Genomic DNA, 18796 nt, shown 5'->3' on the forward strand with positions numbered 1-18796 from the left:
AAATACCTAGGTGTCCTATTGCTAGATCATATGGTAAGACTAGTATCTGAAACCCAAGAATGGTGGTCTTAGGCTATCTTTACTCATCACATTTCTAATTAATGCTAGACTCAGTCCCAAAAGTTATGAAATCATGACTTCATAACGAACACTGTACCAGGTAAAAGGAGTACACCACAAAAACTTGATATCTATAGGTAGACATTTTAAGCCCTTAAGGCCCAATAGAGGCCACCTGTAGCCAGAAAAAAATGTCAAGAAAATTCACAGCTTAGTTCTGATCTTGATTCTACTTTGAGAATGTAAAAGTTTTTCAAGATTACAATAAGTAGCAATCTTTGAAAATGGGAACACGCGAAACTACTAACCCAGTCCAAATCCCCGTTTAAGAAATTCATGTATGCAATTCAAATATACTTAAGACATTCAAACACTATATTTAATTGGTAGACGTTACTTTTTAAGGATACAAAGAGTTTCCCCTACACACCAAATAATTACTGTGAATATAATTTGGGCCTTGATTGATGGCTTTGTTCATTATTCGCACTTGCAGCAGACCTCTGTATCCGTTTAAGACCAACGTGGCTAGAGTTACCTGCCCACCCCGGCTCCCAGTTGTAACTGAAACAAGTAAAGGAGCTCCAAGCTGTTGAGGCACAGGTAACGAACGGCACGGTTGGCTTGCAGAATCTGCCATTTAAATCGCCCTGCCCTTCCCGGCCACGGCTGCCTCCGACAGCCGGGCGTGTCAGAGACAGAATGTAGAGGAGAAAGGGCTGGGTTTTGCCCGGCCGCGCGGCGACGCCCTAGCCTTGGCCTTCACAGCAGCACTTGAAAAGCCCACTGGCAGGGTTGCTCCAACGCCCCCGCCGCCCTCCACGAATCCCGCAGTAGCCCGGCAGGTGTGCGCGGTGCGCGCGCACGCAGTGCGTGCTGGGTGCGGGTCTAGCCGGCGGAGGGGCTGCTGAGAGCCTCGCGGAGGGTGGTTGGCTGGTGGGTGTCGGCCTCCCTGCCATCCCCGCCTCCTTCTTCTCGTCTCGCGCTGGCCGGGGATGCTCGCGCGCGGCGCCCCCTTGCCTGTAAGCTGGCGGTCCCGGGGCGGGGAGGGGGGGGTTAGAGTGTGTGAGTAGCTGGGAGGGGGCCGCGAGGCGCTCGGCGGAGAGCTCGCCCGGGTTAGTCCGCCGCCGTCACCTGACTCCTTGGAGCAGCCACAGCTGAGGTGGGGGCGGGGATGGGAACGCGGCGCGGATCGCTAGAGAGACGCGGCAGCGCTGGCGGAGGAGGCGGCGGCGGGCGGGTACAGGCTTTCGGGGCCACGGGCGGCGGGCGCAGGGACCCCGGAGCTGAGGGCGGGGGGACGGTGCGGGCTAGGGCTGGAGGCATCTCGCCCCGGGGCACAGGGTCCGCGCGCGGTCGCACACACCCACCCGGCGCGGCTTCCCTCGGCGGCCCAGACTCCGCTCATCCTGCGGCGGGAGGCGCCGCTCCTGGGGCGGGGTGAGTACCCGCGGCACCGGCTCGGTCCCCTCCCCCGCGCCGGGGCAGCGCGCGGCTCCGGAGAGGATAATCCTAGGGCGCGGAGAAGGGCAGCGGCTGGGTGACAGCTCCGCGGCGCGCTCGAGTGCGGGCGGGGGGCTGGGCTGGGCTGTCAGCGCGTCTCTGCTCCACTGCCGGGAAGGGCGAGGCGCCGAGAGACTCCGGCCCCTCTGCAGAGCCCCCGGGCGGCCCCTGCGGCGGGGGTTGGGGGCGAGGGGAGGGGACTCGGGCGAAGGGCCTCGGCGGGGCTTGGGAGGCGGCGGCGAGGAAGGCAGGGGAGGCGAGGGCATAATATGGCGCAATGCTAGGATAATCTCCACCGCGCCCGAGGGAGGACGAGCCCACTGCTGCAGCGGCGCGAGGAGGAAGAGGGAAACGGTCAGGGCTAGGGTATCCGATTCAGACCCCGGAGCCTGCGGGCTACTAGGAAGAAACACTGCGGCGGGCAAGCGAGAGGTGGGCACCCGGTGGGCGCGGCGCCCAGGGAATAATCCCGACGCACGCCGGGGCTGGTCCGACACGCGGGGATCAGGTTGCAGGGAAGTGCTGATTGACAGGGGGGTGCCGGAGGGGTGAGGCGGGCGGCAGGGCGAGTGGGACCGGGACGGTGTCACGAGGCTGGGACCGGAGCCCGTGCTGGGGTTCGGTGACGGACCTACTCTTGTTGAAGACCCCCTAGATCGCGTATCACCAGCGGGGTTTAGCGCGTTGCTGGCTCCTAGAGGTGATACCAGGGCGGGGACGGAGAAGAGAGCCGCCGTGCGGCTGGAGGAGGCAAGGCCGGGGTGCTCGGAGGGTAGGGTCTGCGGGTTTAAAGCAGGACCATCTCCCCTCCTTTCCCGCAGAAGAGGAGGTGATAGACGCGGCCGGAGAAGATGTCGGGCCAAACGCTCACGGATCGGATCGCCGCCGCTCAGTACAGCGTGACAGGCTCCGCTGTTGCGAGAGCGGTCTGCAAAGCCACCACTCATGAAGTGATGGGCCCCAAGAAAAAGCACCTGGACTGTAAGCATCTTTTTATATAAGTGGGACATGCGCACGGCAGAGGCCCCTGGATGCCGGCGTGCGGCCTGGGCTTGCTGTCGATAATGCTGCAGCTTTCAGAACTCCCAGCTGGGCTGCCCCTGAGCTCGAAATCTCCAGACGTGGAGGTGTTGCCTTGGGTCAACCCTGAAACCTTGTTTGTGTAAGAGCCATTTTTTTTTTTCTCCTGTTGACCTCCAAGGTCTTGGTGGAGAAAAAAAATTCTGTATGTATCAATAATATAAAATCCTGAGGAATTGTACGTTCTGGATTAGGCACGTTTCACCTCTTTTTTTTTTTTTTTTTCTTTCTCCACACACCACCCCTTTGTCCATGTTACAGGAAATCAGGGGTTGCACAGTCATACACCCCCTCCCAAAGAAAATAAGAAAGGTGAAATCATAAAAGGTCAAACTTGTCACCCTAGTTTTCTAAATACATTTTTGAGTAGTTTTAAAATAGTGTCTTCTTTTTCCGTGTGGCTGCTGAGATTTCGTGTGTGAGTGTGGGTGTATGAGTGTATGTTGTATGTAACCATACCAAACTGAAATAAATTCAAGCTATTGAATGAGGAAATTGGACTTCAGAGATAATGGCAATTTCATTTTACACATCCTGGCACACTTCTTTGTCCCTTTCTCAGAAACTGCTGGGCAGAATGACTATGCTGTGGTCACAAAATGGATGTGCTTTCCCAGCATTCGAGATAGTGCACTTTTACAAGAAAACATTTCATTCATAATACCTTTTCTTTACATTGGTTATTTGATGGAAAAAGGCTTTAATCTAGTTTGGAATCTGTGTATTTCTAATATAAATTTTTCATTGGATTAACACAGTAAATATTTTGTTATTGAAGGACAAATAGGGACTTAGAAAAAGGCTTTCACTGGCTTTGGGTAGTGAAGCTCTTTATAGCTAAGGCTACATCAGAATATGTTCTATAGCTGCTGCTCAGTCTTTTTGACCTGCTTGGGACCCGCTCTGATACGATGTTTGTTGGTAAAGGTCAGTGTTGGCATAAGAGACACAAGTATAGCCATACCCATTTCCCATCTGGCTTCCTTTCCCCATTTTCTGGGTTACTTTTGCTTCGGGCCTTCCCCAGTGTCTGCCTTTTGCAGCTGAGAAAATGGCCCTAGTGTCAGAATTGACTTTAGTCCTATGATCTGTATAAGCACAGCTTGATGAAGCTTACAGCTGGACATTGTAAGGGTTATCCAGCCTTGTGAGGCTGTTGTGTCATAAAATTGAGTAATTTGCTTCTAGAAGCTTGTCTGAGGGGAGAACACCATTACTCCTTCCCTGAGGAAATTTTTAACAAAATTTGTTGATATGGTATCGTGTGTATATATACAGTACAGGATGGAAGAGGCCACCAGGGCCAGGGCACCTAACAGAAGTGGAAATTATAAATTCATGACCAGGTCATTTTGCTGCAGCATGCTGAATCATTTAGCCATCTTTCCATCAGTTTCCCCAACTCTGGAAAGATGACTCATGTCTTAAAGGTATGTGTCAGTCTAGCAAATATTCATAATAAAAAAGCTATAGGTGTTGGATTTGCTAGATGCTATGAAAATGGTAGATCAATATATCAATACATTTCATAGAATGTTCACAGATTTGAGCATTTCATTAAAACATTATTCAGATATAGACTCACTTTTCCATATCTAAATATTTAGTCGCCTTAATCTTTTAGATCTGGATGGTCTTTTAAAAATTTTCAAGGTGGGAGGTTTTCCAGTATCTCCAGCATGTTAGTAAGTAGGGTGATTTTGAAGATGTAGAACATAACGGGGAGATTTCTGTATTTAGAAAGCAGATAAAGCAGGAATTGGTATTGAATTATTAATGAGAATAATAATAACAGCTAAACATTTATTGAGCAGTTACTATATGCCAGGCACTGGGCTTTACATTATTAATTTATCGCTGCTTAACAGGTTCAGGGAAGGTAATTAACTTTCACAGCTTTTAACCACTGCACTTAACTGTTGTCTGTAGTTTACTTAGTCATATTTTCTATTGGGGGGGGGGGAACAGTATTAGCCTGAATGGTTTAATTTCCAAAATACCCATCTTGTTTGTATGGCTTTGTGTGAAATCAAGCAGCACAACCCACGTCGTTATTGCAATCTCTATGATATGCATGAAGAATTTTAAATTCGGTCAATTAAAAAAATGAGCAAAAGATAAGCAGTGAAGAGTATTAGTTTTTCTCTTTGACGTTTTACTTTTTGAGTAAGTAATAAAATAAATTAACTGCACTTAAAAACAACCTTAGGGCAGAATTTGGAAAGACAGATATCACATTACTGAAAAAATGACATGGAAAATTTGAAAATAGAAATATTGTTGTATTTATATGCATTGTAAGAGGGCATCTTTGCTTGGAATTCCTTGTGAAGTTCTTTTAAATAACAGTCGACTACCTTAGTAATTCACAGGTTTTCAGTTAACACACCAGTTATAAAAGTGAATCACACCTATTATTAGAACATGCAAACACATAACTAACTTTCCCTATAGGCACTGAAGCATTCGTAAGTAATGATTTAATTTTGAAAATATTAAATAGTAGTTGGGAGGAAAAGAGCACAATGTAGAGTTGGGAATTTGAGACCAAAAAATTTTAATTTTTAATTTGTTTGACTGGTGTATAACTTTTGGGTTTGGAGTTTAGGTTGGAAGATTATAAGATTAAAGTTTATGGTTTTGTGATTTTTTTTTTCCCCAGATATTGGGTTAACTGAATGGGCTCCAAATATTATTTATTTAAAATGCTGGTTTAAAAGATTTTTTTTTTCTCTGTAGGTTGATAGGCCAGGAAAACTACTGTTAATTCTGGTGATTTATAAAATTATGCTTAATGATATATGATTTAAACATTTACAGGAATGATTAGTTAACATCTGGGGGCAGAATTATATATGGTGAGAAGGTAAAGAAACCCTAGACATACAGTCTCAGATTTTTTTCCCTTTTTTTCAATAACAGTTTCTTAGAGGAAAAGTATATTCAGAAAAGCTTCACCATAATCAGGAGTTACATATTGAATTTAAAATAATATTAATATTCTAAATAATGATTATATACCTTAAGGTACTTCTGAATTATGTAAAACTTTTATTCCCTACTCTACTATAATAATGTTACTGCTTGCACATGAAAATTAACAAACACCTGACCATTGTTAGTTTGACATTAGTTTCTTGGGGGTGCCTGTACATCCTTGTTTCCTTTTCCTTGTAACTTTGTATACCTATTTGGTAATACATAAAACATCCAGGATTCAGCAAGTATTCACCTTCTTGGTTACAACTGTTTTACATTTCAGTTGCTTTTTTTCCTTTTCTGCTTTGTAGCTGATGGCCTAAAGGATAGCCCAAGTCAAGTAATAAAGTAATATGATCCAGTAAGGCACCTAGTATCTACCCAAGTGCTGTGTCACCGTTAAAGAACAACCAAGAGGGGCGCCTGGGTGGCTCAGTCGTTGGGTGTCTGCCTTCGGCTCAGGTCATGATCCCAGGACCCTGGGATCGAGCCCCACATCGGGCTCCCTGCTCGGCGGGAAGCCTGCTTCTCCCTCTCTCACTCCCCCTGCTTGTGTTCCCTCTCTCGCTGTGTCTCTCTCTGTCAAATGAATAAATAAAATCTAAAAAAAAAAAAAAAAGAACAACCAAGAAATAGAGGTGACCCAACGTAACACCTGCAGAGAGAAACTGGGAAAGTTTGGCAGCTCTAGTATAAGATTCATTTCTGTTAGTAGCTTTTACCAACAATTTCTATATATGCCATATTGTTAAAAAACAAAAACAAAAACAAAACCTCTTTAACATCATCAAAATTGAAACTCAGACATTACTATTACTGTCAAACCAAACCTCGTGAAAAGCCAAATTGGTTATCAGTAATGCTATTTTTTTTTCCCATTCTAAACCTCTTGAGGGTTTTTAATAATGAGCTTATGCCACATACTGAGCAAATGATTCAAGTTCTGAATCTTACGTTTGAGGGATACTGGCTGGCATTTTATAAAGGATTCCTGTCCTCCCAAATTAAGAAAAAGTAAGATTTGGGGCACCTGGGTGGCTCAGCCAGTTGGGCATCCAACTCTTGATTTCAGCTCAGGTTATGATCTCAGGGCAGTGGGATTGAACCCCACTTCAGTCTCCACACTCCACAGGGAGTCAGCTTGACATTCTCTGTCTCTGTCTGCCCTTCCCCATGCTTGCTCGCTCTCTCTCCCCCACCCCAAATAAATAAATAAATAAATATTTTTTTAAAAAAAGGAAAACAGGACTTTATTTCTTATTAGAATATCTGGTAGAAGTAATGGGAGATTTGGACTGTTTTTGATTCAAGGCAAATATTGGCCAATTACCACAAAATACCTGCTGTTTTAATTTTTTTCATAAAATATCTGTAAAGCAGGAAATTTTGTGAGTAAACAGAATGAAAATTTAACCCTAAATTTTAATTAATTAATTAATTACAATAAATTTGTTTATTTTCTATACCTAAGCTTGCTTAGTATAAATAAAATATATTTTGATTTATAGAAATGCTATTTGCACACCAATTCAGTTGATACCATATCTATATTTGTGATAAGTTAATAAAGCTTTCTATAGTTCACAAATCAAAAAAATAGGCAAAAATTATTGAATAAAATTAATTGGATCAATCTATAAAAGTTTACTGAACACTAGAGTAACTTTCAACATGAGAGGTGTACTAATTTGCTGTAAATATATTTTACTTTTATTCCAGTTGTTCTCATTTCACTATTTGTTATTGACTAAATATACCCTCTCATTCTTCTATACGAAGGCATGCTCTGTTCCTTCTTGATTTCACCAGAAGACCCAGCACAAGCGTGAAGATGGAGATAGTATTTTTTAGGCAGTCATGAAGAGCTGGGGGAAATACACTTTTGAAAAAGCATTTTAGTCGATGATCATTGATACAGCAAATCCGTAAAGGATCCAGTCTGTATGGTCCTGTGACATTCCCAGACAACACTCAGCATGCCAGGAGGGGGGCAGAGAGATCCTGTGAGGTTCAGGGGTTGGCAGGAGCAGGCAAAGCAGAAGAGTGGCAAAGAGTCTCAGGTAACAGCAGGGAGCATGTTTTAAAATGACTTAAAATAATTAAGCAGACTTTATATCAGCTAGTAGAATAGTAAGGATTTTTTTCTGGATCTTTTTATTTCCACATTTTCAGAGAAATCTTTTTTTTATGGTATAATGTTAATTCTATTTGGGTCACTTTAGATGTTTTTTTTTCTCCTTTGGTGATCAGTGTGGTTAGCAGATACTTTCTTAGAACCAGAATAAAATTGGTAATTCAAATCAATTTCTTAAATGTTGTAAAAATTGAATGTATGGAAAAAATATAAAACTATATACAGAGTAGGTAAATTCACATCTTAATTGTAATATTAGCTTGCCGCATTTTAGATTAAAATCTCGATTTTTGGTACATTGCCATATAAGTTTTAATGTTTAATAAATGACTGCTAAAGTCTTACTTGTAAATTTAATCTGTGCACTTAGTTGCTATGAATCCATCTCTCAGCTTTTCACAAATAAATATCCTTTAGATATCTTCCCGCCTCCCTTCAGATTGATTGATGCTGGGATAGGGTGTTCTTGGAGCTTATCTAGGTTTCAATACTTGGTAAAGAAGGTTGGAAGTGACATATAACCTTCTTCCCTGACGACCTAGGATGCTTTCCTTAACAGAGGTTTATTTTCGGTGACTCAACTCCTGAGCCAGTTGCTACTGACTAAGCCTTCAAATATAATCATAGTTCAGTTAAATAATTTGAAAAGCCACATTTCTTGCCATTAAAAATATTTATTCTTCAGTTCCACCTTGTTGGCAAATGTTTTTCTCTTCACCGAGAAACATTGTTTGCTTATGAAGGGAAATGTTAGCTGTCTGTTTTTTCTTAGGTGTTTATGTAATGTGCTCTAGGTTTTGTTTCTCATAAAGGGGAGAATAGGAGAATGGCATACCAAGTGTTAGTTGCATGATGAGCTGTAAGACAGGATGGAGTCTTCCTAGGAGCAGCTGGGTGAAAGCACAGGCCAGAGAGAGAATTGTACCCCAAAGCCCACAGCCTTCTTAGAACTGGGTTCCTGCTCTCTCTTCATTTGTTCCAAATGTGTGAGGATCCCTCCTGCCCTCCCATATATACATAAACTTTCTCTATTATGCATCTTTAAGAAAGATCTAATGATCCCTAAAGGATTTTGTGATATGCCATTCCTGGCTGGCTACTCAGGAGAGAGAGAGAAGCTGCATCTTTGTCTACTTCGTGTGGTTTTGCTTTTTGGCCTGATCACTAATTATTCTCCCAAGGTTAGCACTTTTATTTTAAATGATAACTCTCCTCCTTTCTATATTAGCTATTCTGTCATCTGTATTTTTAAGCTCTCCTTCTATCTCTCTTATAAGCATTTTCAAGTATCTCCATTTAAAACAAACAAAGCCACCTACACACAACTCTCCTTGGACTCTGTGACCTCTTCCAGCAACCAACTATTGTCCCTTGTTTTTCTTTCGCACCCAAGCTTCTTGAAACAGAATTTCACCATTCCAAAGAAAACAAACACAAGTCTGCCCTTCTTTGGATATTCTGTGTCTTTGGCTTAATCCATGCATGAAGTAATAGGATTGCTGTTAGGGGCCAGGCATTGCCAACCCAATTGGCCAAGCCACTAATTTGAGAGTTGTTATCCCTCATCTCTCACATCCAGTGGGTACTCAATTGTTAAAAACTCTCTGAAATCTCCTTCTTAACTGTCTCTGCTTTGCTTTAGATCAGTAATAAACCTCATTTGTAAAAAGAAGTTTAGTAATAGTACCTACTTCATCTTTGGTGAGGAATAAATGAGATCATGCATGTAAAATACCTAGCTCAGAGCTTGATGCACAAATGTGCAATGAATATCAGTTATTACTACCACTATTACTGTTAACCATTACTCGTACAATTGCTGTTGATGCTACTCTTGCCCCTACTAGAATCGTTACTGCTACTACCGCCACTATAATGACAGATACGATCACTAGTGAATTGCCATTACCCCTTCTCCATGCTTGTATTTGCTTCCTGCTTTCAGTTGCTTCAGTTTTTTGTTGTTGTTTTGTTTTTTAGTTGCTTCAGTTTTTACATTAATTCCAACTTTTTCTATAGTTTGGAAGTTTAAAATCTATATTATTTCTGTTCTTTTAGTGATCACCTTGAAAAATTTAATATGCCTACTTGAAGTCTAAAGTAGAACAGTATCTTTTTATTTCCTCCCAAAGAAGAGAAACTTAGAAACTTTACTCCAGTCACCCACTTCTTACTTACATGCTGTGCTGTCTAGTATTTTAATTCTACCATAGTTTTAACCCCCAAAGCTAGACATTGTTATTCGATACAGGCAATGTTTATGTCGGTAAATCCTCCTTGACTTCTTTTTTCACCATTCCTTCATTATGCCTAAGATTTTCCTGAACTGTATTCCTTTTGAAGCTACTTCCTTCAGTGAGGTTCTTTAGTAGTCAACTCTGATTTTGTCTTAAAAAAAAAAAAAACTTATTTTGCCCATATTTTTGAAGGATAGTTTATCTGTGTACACAATTCTGGATTGACAGTTATTTTTCCTTTGAAGATAATTTCACTCTTTTGGCTTCTGTTGTTCCTTTTAAGAAGTCATATATGAGTCCACCTGCCTTTAGGTAATCTCTATTTTTGTGGCAGCTTTTATAATCTTGTCTTTTCCTTCTGTAGTGTATGTTTGTGTAGATGTAGCTTTCTTTTTTTATTTATTTTTTTAAATTTTAATTTCAGTATAGTTAATGTAACAGTGTTATATTTATTTCACATGTACAATATAGTAGTTCAACACTTGTAGACATTACTCAGTGCTCATCATGGTAAGTATACTCTTAATCTTCATCATCTATTTCACCCATTCCCCTACTCTGCTCCCCCCTGATAACCATGTCTATGGTTCTCTGTAGTTCTCTCTCATCTCTATAAGAGTCTATATTTTGGTTTGTCTCTTTGTTGTTGTTGTCCTTTGTTTTGTTTCTTAAATTCACATATGAGTGAAACCGTATGGTATTTGTTTTTCTCTGACTGGCTTATTTCATTTAGCATTATACCCTCTAGATCTATCCATGTTGTTGCAAATGGCAAGATTCCATTATGTTTTATGGCTGAGTAATATTCCATTGTGTGTATATATACACCACATCTTCTTTATCCATTCATCTATCAGTGGACACTTGGGCTATGTCTATAATTTGGCTGTTGTAAATAATGCTGCAGTAAACATAGGGGTGCATATATCTTTTTGAATTAGTGTTTTCATATTCTTTGGGTAATTACCCAGTAGTGGAATTACTAGATGATATGGTAGTTTTATTTTTTATTTTTGGGGAATCTCCATATTGTTTTGTATAGTGACTGCACCAGTTTGTATCCCCACCAACAGTGCAAGAGGGTTTCTTTTTCTCTACATCCTTACCAACACTTACTCTTTCTTGTGTTTTTGGCTTTAGCTGTTCTGACAGGCATGAGGTGATATCCACTATGGTTTTGATTTGCATTTCCCTGATGATAAGTGATGTTGAGCATCTTTTCATGTGTGTGTTGGCCATCTGTATGTCTTCTTTGGAGAAATACCTGTTCATGTCTTCTGTCCATTTTTTAATTAGATTATTTGTCTTTTTTGGTGTTGAGTTGTGTAAGTTCTTTATGTATTTTGGATACTGACCCTTTATTGGATATGTCATTTGCAAATATCTCCTCCCATTCAGTAGGTTGCCTTTTAGTTTTGTTGGTTGTTTCCTTTGCTGTGCAGAAGCTTTTTATTTTGATGTCCCAGTCATTTATTTTTGCTTTTGTTTCCCTTGCCTCAGGAGACGCAGCTAGAAAAATATCACTATGACTGATGTCAGAGAAATTACTGCCTGTGCTTTCTTCTAAGATTTTTATGACTTCATGTCTCACATTTAGGTCCTTTAATCCATTTTTGAATTTATTTTTGTGTATGGTGTAAGAAAGTTTCATTATTTTGCATGTAGTGGTCCAGTTTTTCCAACACCATTTGTTGAAGAGACTGTCTTTTTCCCATTGAATATTCTTGCCTCCTTTAGTTGGAGATTAATTGGCCATATAGTTGTGGATTTATTTCTGGGCTCTCTATTCTGTTCCATTGATCTATGTGTCTGTTTTTGTGCCTGTACTATATTGTTTGATTACTACAGTTTTTTTTTTTTTAAGATTTTATTTATTTATTTGAGAGAGAGAATGAGAGAGAGAGAGCATGAGAGGGGGGAGGGTCAGAGGGAGAAGCAGACTCCCTGCCCAGCAAGGAGCCCTATGCGGGACTCGATCCTGTGACTCCAGGATCATGACCTGAGCCGAAGGCAGTCGCTTAACCAACTGAGCCACCCAGGCGCCCTGATTACTACAGTTTAGTAGTATATCTTGATATCTGGGGTTGTGATACCTTTTATACTTGTTTTTCAAGATGTTTTGGCTATTTGGGGTTTTTTTGTGGTTCCATATACATTTTAGGATTGTTTGTTCTAGTTCTGTGAAAAATCCTGTTGATATTTTGATAGGGATTCCATTAAATCTGTAGATTGCTTTGGGTAGTACAGAAATTCTAACAATATTCTTCAAACCCATGAGCATGGAATGTCTTTCCAGTTCTTGGTGTCATCTTGATCTCTTTAATCAGTGTTTTATAGTTTTAGGAGTACAGGTCTCTCACGTCCTTGGTTAAGTTTATTCCTAGGCACTTAATTATTTGTGTAATTGTAAATGGAATTATTTTCTTAATTCTCTTTCTGCTACTTCATTATAATTGTGTAGAAATTCAACAGGTTTCTGTATATTGATTTTGTATCCTGTGACTTTACTGAATTCATTTATCAGTTCTAGTAGTTTTTTGGTGGACTCTTTAAGGTTTTCTTTTTTTTTTTTTTAAGATTTTATTTATTTATTTGACAGAGAGCGAGGGAACACAAGCAGGGGGAGTGGGAGAGGGAGAAGCAGGCTTCCTGCTGAGCAGGGAGCCCGATGAGGGGCTCGATCCCAGGACCCTGGGATCATGACCTGAGCCGAAGGCAGATGCTTAACGACTGAGCCACCCAGGTGCCCCTAGGGTTTTCTATATATAGTATCATGTCATCAAAAATAGTGAAAGTTTTACCTCTACCTTGCTAATTTGGATGCCTTTATTTCTTTTTGTTGTCTGATTGTTGTGGCTAGGGCTTTCAGTCCTATGCTGAATAAAAGTGGTGGGAGTGGAAATGATCTTGTTCCTGATCTTAGGGGAAAAGCTCTCTGTTTTTCATCATTGAGTATGATATTAGCTGTGGGTTTCATAAATGACCTTTATTATGTTGACGTATGTTCTCTCTAAACCTACTTTGTTGAGAGTTTTTATCATCAATGGATGTTGTACTTTGTCAAATGCTTTTTTTTTTTTTTGCATGTATTGGAATAATCATACAGTTTTTATCCTTTTTCTTGTTGATGTGTTGTATCACATTGACTGATTTGCAAATATTGAACTACCTTTGCATCCCAGGAATAAATCCCACTTGATTGTAGTGAATGATTTTTTAATGTGTTGTTGGATTTGGCTTGGTAATATTTTGTTGAGGATTTTTGCATCTGTGTTCATCAGAGATATTGGCCTGTAGTTCTCTTCTTTTTGCAGTGCTGTTATCTGGTTTTGGTATCAGAGTAATGCTGGCCTCATAGAATGAGTTTGGAAGCTTTCCTTCCCCTTAGATGTAGCTTTCTTTTATTTATCCTCTTTGGAACTTTTGGGTTTCCTGAATATGAGAATTCATTTCTCTTATCAGATCTGGGAAATTCTCAGCATTTCTTATTATTGACTGTGACCTACATCCATTTTCTTTTTTGTTGTCTTCAAATACGATTATATATACACTAAACTTTCACATCATATCCTTGTATCTCTAAATATACCTTTTGTAGTTTTAAATGCTTGCTTTACTGTTTAGTATGCTTTGTTTTTCAGATACTTCCTATTTATTAATTCTCTCTTTAGCTATGTTTTATCTGCTTTTACTCATCCTTAGTTTTTAATTTTATTCACTTACATTTTTTATTTTTGAAGTTTTCAAATTTGCTCTTTTTTTGGATGGCATATACTTCTTACATTTTTGAGTTCCTCTTTTGTTTCTTCATTTGAAACACAATTCATTTCATATTCTGTATCTCACAGATCCATTACATGAAGCTCTGTGTTTGCTATTGTTTTTGCCTGATCCTCAATCATGAAATGTTTCCTTGTGTGTTTGTAATTTTGGACTTCATCTGTGGGAATCCTGAAAACTTAGGATAACCTAGAGAGGATTTGTATTTGCCTCTGCCAGATCCCACAAGTGCTACCGTCATGGGAGCACCTTAAGTTGATTTCTGCTATTGGAGTTTCCCCTCTAGTGCAAGTCTAGGTCCATAATTTCAAAGTCTAAAGAGAAGACCAAAATTCTTTTTTGTAAAGCATTTGGTAGCAAAATTTGTACTACCTACCATGAAAGTTTTTATGTTGAACTACAGAAATATTGTTGTATTACGATATGCTGTCCAGATTAGACTGGGGTGTTACTTAATATCTGGGGTATGTACCATATTACTTTTGCAAAATCTGAACAATCAAATTCTGAAATACATATGGCTCTGAAGGTCTTGAATAGAAAAGTGTGAATATGTAGTCTAAATATGAGTCAGAAACTTGGACAAGAGGAAAGCTATGATTACAAAAGCCCTAGAGATTTCTTCTTTTCCCCAGAACCTAGACTAAGTGGGACAAGCTTTTCTGTTGTCTTCTTTGCTGGAAGGTGTTCTTTTTGTTTTTGTTTTTTCTACTGATTTTACAAAGGGAGTAACCCTTTGATGGTCCCAGCTTTCTGTGAAGGTCTTTATTCCAATTCGCCAGCTTGCTTAGTCTCAAAGACCTTGTTTTCTGTTCCCTGTAGGGCTGTTAAAATCTAAGCTTTCTGGCCACTCAAACTAACACCTGGCCTCAAGGAGCCTTCTCCTCCATATCACTTTACCATGTGTTTTTCTGTATCTTCTTTATGTTTTGGCCTTGAAGATCACCTTTTATTTTCTTGTGAGTTCACCCAAATGAGTGGAAGGATGCCAGTAATATTTATCTAAATTATCAGGTGTGGTTTTTTCTGTATGCAGCCTGTTTCCAATCCACTGTTCTTTCCTCTCCCTCCACTCCCCATACACACCACAATTCATTCCTGATAAACTTTGAAATTCATTAGGTTCACTATCCTCTGTATTACTTCTGGGCCTTTGTGCTGTGTCTGTGTTCTAATATATTTTAAAAATCTCATTTCTAAAACCTAGCTTTAGTCATTCCTTGTCAGGACTTCAGTGGTCCCCTATGCACGTATCCCTGTCATATCATTCACGGAGCTTTAGTGGGATCCTATTTAGTGAAATTTTTTTCCTCTAGTCTGCAGTTTAATTGAAGTTGCCTTATCCCTAACACCAAAATAGCATGGAAGCAGGTTTTGGTAAACATTTGCTGAATGATTTTTTTTGTTACAGATTTCATATTTCCCAAATTTCAGAACTTTTTGTTCTTATAAACTTTTTCTTGCTAACCTTGCAGAAGAGCAAGGAGTTAAACTTGATCATTTTCTCTCAAGGTTTTGAAAGCCATAGAAGTGTAATATTGAAGGAAAACAAACAAAGGAAACATTATATTGCTTAATGTACATAGCTGCACATTTCTTGATAGTCTTTCAACACTTGTATCCTTGTGACATGATAAAAATTTCATCTTGGGGGGCCACCTGGGTGGCTCAGTTGGCTAAGTGTCCAACTCTTGATCTCAGTTCAGGTCTTGATCTCAGGGTTGGGGGTTTAAGACCCGCATTGGGCTCCATGAAAAAAATTTCATTTGGGGAAAATTATATCCTTGATACAAAAAGTTTTTTTGGTTGTGGATTTAAAGCATGTGTGTATTTCTCTTGGTGCATATCATCAATGATTAGATTGTAGATGATTATTAATATTAGAGAAAATTCTTCACTAGCATTTATTGTGTGTATATGTGTGTGCCCATTTCCTTTAGTTTGTTTTGAGTTGGATACAGTTAGGTAGCACTGTTTTTTAGTATCCACTTTATAATTCACAAGTACATACATTATGAGTGGTAGGGATGGTTATGGAAGAAAAACATTATTTCAAAGTATATACTCTTAATTTTCATTAAAATGATATTCACTATATATATGGTGATGCTTCACTAACATGATAATATTACCATTAGAAACATGAGGGGTTTAGAAAAGCTCTGAGGAAGGGGGACAAGCTTAAGCTAAAACTTTGGGTGGTTTTGCCTTTGCAAAGAGAGCAATAAATGTTAGCATATTTAATTTGGCTTTTAATGACCTGTTTGTAGAAATTAGAAATTACTTTCAGTATTGGGGCTTTCAGTAACTTATTTAGCACAGTGCCATTATTTATTCATTTAACAAATATTTGGGTATTTACTAAATGTCAGGAATTGTTCCAGGAGGCAAGGATACCATGGTGAACAAGGTACAGCTCTTGGAAACTTAGTAGGGGAGACAGAAAATGAAAGAAATAATTACAAGTGGCTCAAAAAGAATTGAGTGTTAAGAGGGGAAGTGAAGACTCCAGTGGAGGTACCTTGCAGAAGTTATGTTTAAGCCCAGACCTGAAGAACAAGTGGACTACCTAGGTTAGGTGTAGACAGGAGCTGCTGAACACTGTTCTAAGAAGAGATTCAGAGGGGACAAGACACATTTTAGGAATTTAAAGAAGTGAAAGGTTACTGGAAAACTGAATTTAGAGGGCCAAGAATGTTAAGCAAGACCTGAATTGTGAACTGGGACCAGATATGGAGGGCCTGCTAGGCTGGAGAGAATCTTCCTTTTCACAGATGAGGAATCTAAGTCCCAGAGAGGCAAAATCATACATTCTATATGGGTTAATACTGAATAATTCTTATCTGTCTTCCTTGAGCAGGTGCCCTAATGGGTCATTGCCTTGGTCACCTAGTTCTGATTGCTGTATTGGTGCCAGGAAATATCTGGGCGAGTCATGTGAGAAATGTAAACATATTTAGGGGCGCCTGGGTGGCTCAGTTGTTAAGCGTCTGCCTTTGGCTCAGGACACGATCCCAGGGTGCTGGGATCGAGCCCCGCATCGGGCTCCCTGCTCAGTGGAGAGCCTGCTTCTCCTTCTCCCACCCCAGCCCCCCGCTTGTGTTCCCTCTCTCACTGTCTCTCTCTGTCAAATAAATAAATAAATCTTTTTAAAAAAATGTATATACATACACACACACATGAACTTTAATAGTCTGAATTCGAACTCACCATAAATGCAAACCCAACCCAGGGCACTTCTGACACAGTGGACAGTCAGGAAGCAGTCCCTAATGGCATTCCAGGATGCATCTTGCCAGCCTGACCTCTTTTTGTCTTTTCCCTCTTCTTGTCTGTTGCTTGGTTCTTGGGTCATAGAGCTAACACCAGAGAATGCTGCCTATGCCATTGGTGACAGTGAAGACGAAAAAGATTACAGACTCATGTAACTTAGTTCAAAGTTTTCTAAAAAGTGTATAAAATGAACTTTAGAGGCCATTTAGTTTTGTCTTATTATTTGGTGACATAATTTATAACATTTTTAACTATCACCACTGAAATAATAGAATTTTATAATCAGGCTTAATTGTTAATGCAAAACAAAAAACAAGACTAACCCCCCCCCAAAATCATGATATATATTAAGTATATCTAAGTATGTCTATGTCATATTTCATTGGATTTGTCAGCCTGTTAATGCCCAAGAAAAAAACTTATGTTATTAAAATTGAGGTTGAGGAAATAGCCAGGTAAAAAATTTTCTTTCTCCTCTTCTCTCCAAAGCTAGTAGTTTCCACATTATCATCCTCTATAATTCTTTTCTTTTAGTATTAAAAATATCAGAAAATATCTTATTATTTTTTCTTAAAAGCTGAAATAGAATTTTAGAAAACTTCCTATAATCCCATTATCAACTTGATTAGCTTCAGATTGTACACTTTACAGATCCCCCATCATCTGACTAAACAGTGAGACCATGGCTTAACAAAGGTTTGTTATTTTTGTCTCCCTACCTCAATAAGGTTGCAGTGTGTTCATGTTTTTCTGGGCTCTTCATTAAGCATTTTAACATTTAACATTCTGGTTTTTGTTTGCCTTGAGTGAACATGAGTGAACCCTTGGAAGGTTCCATGGAAGGCTGATTTGAGGCTGTGCTAAGGACCAGGCTGAACCCACTGTTTACCACCTGCATCTCCTCATTGCTTTGTGGTTCTGTACTTCTTTTTCCCACCAGGGAGCTCATCATAGTTCCAGAGAAGTCACTTAACTTTTAGTTATACTTTATTGCATTTTATGAAGAACTGTGTGCTGCAATAACATTACTCTGTCAAGGGTCTGTTCTCTATATCTCAGTGGAAGATAGTGACTTTGGCCCTTCTGTGGACTGTGCTAATCATTTCATGCAGTAATGCTGTGAACTCAAAGAAATGCTTCCTCGGTTGAGTTCAGCATTACTTTTTCAGATGGATAAAGAAGAGTATAAATTGGGCACTCCATTGGTAGGAGTATAAATTGGTACAAATTTTTGGGAGGGAAAATTGGCAATATTACTCAAAAGTCTTAAAAATCCCAGCAATTTGATGGCTATAAATTTACTTCTGATAAATAATTGGCAAACTGCAGAAAAGTATGCATCCAGAGGTATTTGTTGCAGCAGTGTATGTAGGAATACAAAATTGAATATGCCTAAATACTTGATTGAAAATTGTGGTGTATCCAAACAATATGATACTGGGCAACCTTGAAAAACGACATTGTTAGGGCGGCTGGGTGGGTCAGTTGGTTAAGCGACTGCCTTCGGCTCAGGTCATGATCCTGGAGTCCTGGGATCAAGTCCCACATCCGGCTCCCTGCTCGGCAGGGAGTCTGCTTCGCCCTCTGACCCTCCCCCCTCTCATGTGCTCTCTCCCTCTCATTCTCTCTCTCTCAAATAAATAAATAAAATCTTTAAAAAAAAAAAAGAAAAACGACGTTGTTAAAGTCTATCCGACATGTAAAGCCAATTTATCAGATGTGATCTAATTTTCTTTAAAAAAAAAAAAAA

General features: G+C 39.9%; 1 protein-coding gene across 7 annotated transcripts in view; it reads left to right on the forward strand.

Moving 5' to 3' along the window:
• Positions 1 to 913: 913 nt before the first annotated feature.
• The window catches only part of SNAP91 (synaptosome associated protein 91), a 144851-nt gene continuing 126968 nt past the window's right edge, over positions 914 to 18796 (forward strand). For 2 of the 7 annotated variants that reach the window (XM_032409343.1, XM_032409349.1), the window contains exons 1-2: positions 915 to 1082; positions 2385 to 2544. In XM_032409343.1, the coding sequence (XP_032265234.1) occupies positions 2415 to 2544 (130 nt within the window). In that variant the 5' untranslated portion in view covers positions 915 to 1082; positions 2385 to 2414. The other 5 variants (XM_032409348.1, XM_032409347.1, XM_032409345.1 and 2 more) reach the window with 5 other exon arrangements.

This window comes from Phoca vitulina, unplaced genomic scaffold (assembly GCF_004348235.1).
Source record: "Phoca vitulina isolate PV1807 unplaced genomic scaffold, GSC_HSeal_1.0 scaffold11, whole genome shotgun sequence".
In the NCBI taxonomy this organism is placed as follows: Eukaryota; Metazoa; Chordata; class Mammalia; order Carnivora; family Phocidae; genus Phoca; species Phoca vitulina.